The sequence below is a fragment of the Sciurus carolinensis genome, chromosome 12 (genome assembly GCF_902686445.1).
Source record: "Sciurus carolinensis chromosome 12, mSciCar1.2, whole genome shotgun sequence".
Taxonomy (NCBI): Eukaryota; Metazoa; Chordata; class Mammalia; order Rodentia; family Sciuridae; genus Sciurus; species Sciurus carolinensis.
In genome coordinates, this window is record NC_062224.1 from 56,279,414 (window position 1) to 56,285,381 (window position 5,968).

The 5,968-nt window shown below is 44.7% G+C and overlaps 1 protein-coding gene across 1 annotated transcript; it reads right to left on the minus strand.

The window, feature by feature from the left end:
• Window positions 1-874: 874 nt before the first annotated feature.
• Map1lc3c (microtubule associated protein 1 light chain 3 gamma) lies at window positions 875-4,815 on the minus strand. Its single transcript, XM_047521692.1, has 4 exons — window positions 4,740-4,815; window positions 4,579-4,634; window positions 4,327-4,433; window positions 875-1,649 (listed from the first exon to the last, which is right to left on the minus strand). The coding sequence occupies exons 1-4, from the start codon at window positions 4,795-4,797 to the stop codon at window positions 1,412-1,414; spliced, it is 459 nt and encodes a 152-aa protein (XP_047377648.1). The 5' UTR covers window positions 4,798-4,815; the 3' UTR covers window positions 875-1,411.
• Between the last annotated feature and the right edge of the window lie 1,153 nt (window positions 4,816-5,968).

Consider the following 5,968-nt stretch of genomic DNA (forward strand, 5'->3'; position numbering starts at 1 on the left):
AGATAATGGATTCCATCTGCCAATCATCTTGTTTTCTTCTCCTCTGTCTCCATCTTTCTTCTTTATTGTACTTATATGTATTTGAATATCATTTGTCTTCCTTTGCTAGAATCATTTTTATTGGATTTACCCATATTTTTATTGGTGCATTATAATCATACATATGATTGGGATTCATTGTTGCAAATTTGTGCATGCCTTTAATTAAAGTGAACTCCATGAGGACTGGGATCTGTTTTGTTTTGTTTTGCCTGTTTTGTTCATAGTATTTTCAGGACCCAGGATAGTGTTAAGCAAAAAAGTAAGCACTCAATAAATGTTTGCTGAATATGAATAAATAAAACTCTTTCCTGAAGAAATTCTCATTCACACTCCAAAACCCAGCTCAAGCTGAATTCCCTGTAAAACCTTATGTGGCCAATGCCCTTTAACACAGTTGGAGCGTTCATGCTTGCTGTGCTGCTGCTGAATGACACAGCTCTCTGCTGATGCATCTAAGGAGTGCTGCTGAATCCTCCAGTTGACATCTGAATCCCCCAAGGCCACATTATTGTCACCCAACACTGTATAACTCAAGGATCAAGTAGGCACTCATTGAGTAGAGTACCTGCCCTTTAGGTAGGGAACCGAGCATAGAGCTAGGCTAATGGCTTCTAAAACCAGATTCCCTGACCTCAAGTTCTGGTGGCCTGTGTTGTGTGAATCTGAAGCTGCTCTTGGTTTTTCTGGGCCTCAGCTTCCTTATCTGTAAAATGATAAGAGTTAAACATAGAGAGTTGTGATAAGGAACTAATAATGCACATAAATTGCTTAGAATGAAGCCTGGCACACAGTAAACACTCAGATGATTTTAATGACTTTATGTTGAGAAGTTATAAGTTTGACATAAATACGTACGGCATAGACCAACAAAGGAAGTAAGAGGAAATGACCCAGAAGAGTGAATGCTGAGGAAATAATCTTTCTAAGGACAGATAAGCATCCCCCAAATGAGTTGATCATGGTTTGCACTGGTTTCACCTGGTTTCACAGAGACCCATCTACCGGCCAGAGGTTCTCCATGAACCCACCTCCACACAGGAATCCTCCCTGCAGGGAGTGAAATCAATCCTTAAGAGCGGACTCACCTCTACCACAGATGACACCTAACACACATTGTCCGCTCATTATACAAAACCATCATACAAGCTAAACATTTCTTATTTAGAAGACAGTTGCTATTTATAAAACTTACAAAAGCCCGTATTTTTCTTAGAGACTATAAGAGCATGGAGCACGGAAAAGGTAAACCAGGAAGGACCACAGCTGTGCTGTCACTGGTTGGAGCTGATCACCCCAACCCTGGCTTCTGGTCCCTGCAATGTACACACAGAAGAAAATCAGTTCCTTCTGCCAGCATCTGGTGCACAGTTCAGAGGACAAGTTCTTGAAGTGGGCTAGTGAGGATTGCAGATCTGTACCCGAGGTCACTGGGGTCTGCTGACCCTAAGGAACCAAATGTCTCCTGGGAGGCGTAGGTCATGTACACGAAGCCATCCTCATCCTTGTAGTCCCTGTAGATCTCTGCCATGGTCACATTCATGCTGACCAGGCTCTTGTTGTTCACCAGCAGGTAAAAGGCTTCAGTGGCCCTCAGGACCATGCGGTTCCTGGGATGGGGAGGAGGGTGACATGAGGGGTTGATATGGGAAGCAACCCAAGAATCTACAGGATCATGATGCTCAGGAAGACTGATCTGCTCGCTACCCCTTCCCAGGAGATGTAGGAACCACACAGCCTCCCAGTGAGGCCCAAAGTGTAAGATAATCCCATTAATAATGAGGAGACTTGTCAATATAAAAATTCTGAGCAAATAAGCCCCAGTTTGGTACAACATTAAAGGTATTTCCCCAAAGATACAAAGGCAATGCATGATCTCTCCGGCATCTGTTTCATTGTTCGACAGCCTGGGGATGGTCATTGGAGGGGATCTTCTGCCTCAAAGCGCACCCTTCCTTCACCCTGCCATTACTCCCCCACATCACAGAGATAGGGAGGCAGCGAAGTTCATTTGGACATGCTTTAGGTGTCAAGAGCAGTTAAGTTTCAGTTCATCTGGAGTGGATGACAGCATGACAACACAGACACCCAGGGGAAGGCTTGGTCTCACCTTCAGCACATACTTCTGTTACTGTAATTGGTGACACTGGCACTCCAACATCAGAGCTTCAAACTTGCAGGTGGGCTAAGTCCATGGAGCAGTGGGAGGTGCAAGTGACCGGAACCTAGTGCATTTTACAGCCATATAATCCCTCCTGCAATAACCCAAAGGTTCCGGCCCTGACAATTGTCCGGCTGTCTTTGGTTAAAAGATGACTGTTCTGCAATGGGGACAGGGAAAGCTGGGGCTGGGAGTGTTGCACCAGCAGGGAAGGAAGCACTCTTGTCCCCAGAGCTTTTGTCTCCATCTTCTGCAGGTTGCTTTGGATGAGGGTGGGGTGTGCCTGTTGGGGAGAAGACTAGGGACGGGGACTCTTTATCCTGTTCATGGCTACATCCACAGAGCCTGGAAAGCACCCCAGAACATAGTCGGTGCTCAAAAATCACTGAGGAGAATCAAATGTTGGGATGGGGATTAGGTTGAGAACCATGGTGACACAAGAGGGAATGGTCTCAGAACTCGAAGGGCTTTTGTGGGGGGTGGGGTGGGGGTCAAGAACTAAGAGAGCAATGTGTTGGGATTCAGAATTTTTTTTTTTCTGCTGAGGATGGAACCCCTAATCTCTCACACATGCTAAGTGTACTCCACCACTGAGTGACATCCCCAGCCTTGATGTTGGGATCTAATCCTGACTTTCACTCCCACCAGCTCCCATCACCTGCATTCACACCAGACTAACCTTAACAAGGAAGTGTCCTTGAGAGGAGAAAAAGGGAATGCTCTTAACGCAGTGAAAAAAAAATTAAACCCAAATCAAACATTCAATGGTCCAAACAGACTTTTTAAGCCTATGAAGATTCCTCCAACCCCAGAGATTTAGGAGGCTGAGTTGAGGGACTACAAGTCGGAGATCAGCCTCAGCAACTTAGTGAGATCTGTCTTGAAAAATAACTGAGTGCAGTGGTACATGCTGCAATCCCAGCAACTCAGGAGACTGAGGAAGCAGGATGGGATTGAAAGTTCAAAGCCAGCCTCAGCAACTTGGGAGGCCCTAAGCAACTTATTGAGACTCTGTCTCAAAATAAAATATAAAAAGGCCTGGGGATGTGACTCACTGGTTAAGAACCCCTGGGTTCAATCCCAGTACCTAAAAAGTAAATAAAAATAGCCAGGTGTGGTGGTGCATGGCTGTAATCTCAGCAACTCTGGAGCCTAAGGCAGGAGGATGGGAAGTTCAAAGCCAGCCTCAGCAATTTAGTGAGGCCCTAAGCAATTTGGTGAGAACCTGTCTCAAAATAAAAAATATAAAGGGGGGCTGGGTAGCTCAGTAGTAGAGCACTTGCCTAGCATGTGTGAGGCACTGGGTTTGATTCTCAGCACCACATATAAATAAATAAATTAATTAAATAAAGGTCAATTGACAACTAAAAACATAAATACATAAAAATAAAAAGGGCTGGGGATGTGGCTCAGTGGTTAAGCACCCCTCGGTTTAATTTGCAGTACCAATAAACAAATAAATAAATATTTATAAAAGCAAAGAGGACTGGGGATGTAGCTCAGTGGAAAAGCACCCCTGGGTTCAAACCCCAACATCAAGAAAAAGACTTCCCCATATCTCTATTTTCTCCCCACTTTTCATTGAACTGTTTTATGTTTTAAAACTAGCTGCATTTTCTTGGCTGTGTCTCTGTTTTAAACCAAAGGGAGGAGAGCATTTTTGGGAATACCTTCCTGTGCTCCAACTTCAAGTTCTGAGTAGTGCAAAAAGCCCTTCCCCTTTAAAAGGTCCTGTTCCCCAGGCACACAGACACTCGGAGGAGGAATCGCTCCAGGGGACAGGTAGACTAGGTCTCAGATGGTATCTGAAAAAAAAAAGGCTCTTCTGGACCAGCTTGGGAGCCAAGACTACTTTAGGAAATTCTTAGAAATCTTGGCAGCTCTTAACTCTCTTTAGGACTGTTGTCTGGGGGGTTCTCTCCACCTGTTTAAAATAATTTCTTAAAGTGTCTTTTCAGGGCACTACAAAATCTAAAAGATGAGTCATAAAAACCAATCTATCTTCTCCTTAAACCCCACCCCCATCCCCCAAATCAAACAACCAAACAGCAAAGAAAAGGCCCAGGTATGCACAGCACACACTCACACATGCACACACACAAGCTCATGCGTGCATTGTTACTTACCGGATGAGACTGAGGAACTGGGTCATCGTCAGCTCCTGTGGGACCAGAAACTTGGTTTTGTCCAGCAGGGGCAAGAACTGCTCTCTAGGGTAGCGCTCCACTATCACCTGTCAAGAGTTTCAGCCCTTCAGAATGAAATTCAGAGCTTGTGTGTAGGAACTTGGAACAGAGAGAGGGAGGCCTCCAGCTGGTCTTGGTTTATTCAAAGGACAGGATCCCAGGTCCCACTAAGGAAGTACAATGGAGTCTTACCGGGATCTTGTTTGGGAACTTTGCCCGGATTCCAGCAACTTCCTGTTGTCTGGTTGCTGCGAATAGTTCAAGTACAAAAGAATAAGTAGAGAGTAAGAGCAGGCTGCATCTTTTGCTCTGCTCTTTCTCTGGTAACCCAGAGAGCTCCCCAAGAACTTTACCTAAGCTCTTCCTCTGCTTGAAAGGTTTGAGGTTTGGGATTTTCTGTGGAGGCGGCATTTTTACCGAACAGCTGTGTTTGTGTCTGTCTTTAAAAAGAAAGAAAGAAAAAAAAAAAAATCCCACAACCAGGACCTAACTCACTCCTCCAGCTGCTTCCAAATTGCCTGCAGGAGCCTAAAAGAGGCCCTTATGTAGGACTGAGTGACATCAGGCTCTCCTCACCCTCCCTTCTCCCGCCTCCCCGTCCCTGGGCAGCAGGAGGTCAGTTCTGAGGATGGAAATGGAATAGCCACCTGCTCCCTGGTCAGAGAAAGTCACTTTGTTCATGACCAGTTCAAGATGTTTCTTTGCTAAAGAAATTAGGATCCATAATAAAATCATTGGCTATAAACTCCAACAGCCAAGTTCTGGGCTGAGGGCTTTGGAGAGGTGAAACTGCCTTATGCTGAGGACATTTTTGTGCTTCAGACCACTTGGCCAGAATGCACTTTAGGTGGGACCCAATCCAGATGTTCCAATTCCCAATGGCAGGCCCAGACTCCAAGACCAGGCAAAGCTAGTTTCAGGCATGAACCTCTCACCTATTTACCTTAAGTTCTGATCTTGGATAAATGACTTAGTTTATCAAGTGTTGTTTATAATTATTTCACTAATACATAACTCAGAGTGAGTATGTGAGCTAAATGAACCAGTATATGTAAAGGATGCTAGCATAGTACCTGGTACCAAATCTCATCTTCATATATGTATCTTCCCTCCCACTTCCCTTCTACTTTTTTTTTTTTTTTTTTTTTTTTTTGAGGGGACCAGGGTGTCCAGGGTGCTATCTGACCTGATTAGTACTTCTGAGGTTGGGGGCGAAGGCGGAGGCAGCTGGGAGGTGATTCCAGTCCCTTAATGTCAAAGCTATGTGGATTTGGAGGTAAGGTATAGGAACAGCTCTGGGGAAAATGACTGGAGAAAGTGCTCACCCTTGACTGGAGTCCTATCTATAGATATTTTATTTTGGAACTGAAGATTGAACCAGGGCACTTTACCATTGAACTAAATCCCCATTGAACTAAAAATTAATTTTTTAATTAATTTTTTTTTTTTTTTTGAGACAGGGTCTTTTTTTTTTTTTGGGGGGGGCGGGTCCTGGGGATCAAACCCAGAGCCCTGTGCTTACAAGGCAAGCACTCTATCGACTGAGCTATCTCCTCAGCCCCCGAGACAGGGTCTTGTTAAG

Coding starts and splice junctions, on each gene's coding strand:
- Map1lc3c (XM_047521692.1), bottom strand. CDS start 4,797: ATGCCGCCTCCACAGAAAATCCCAAACCTCAAACCTTTCAAGCAGAGG. Junction 4,635..4,739: donor CAAGCAGAGGAAGAGCTTAG/GTAAAGTTCTTG, acceptor AACTATTCGCAG/CAACCAGACAACAGGAAGTT. Junction 4,434..4,578: donor AGTTCCCAAACAAGATCCCG/GTAAGACTCCAT, acceptor AACTCTTGACAG/GTGATAGTGGAGCGCTACCC.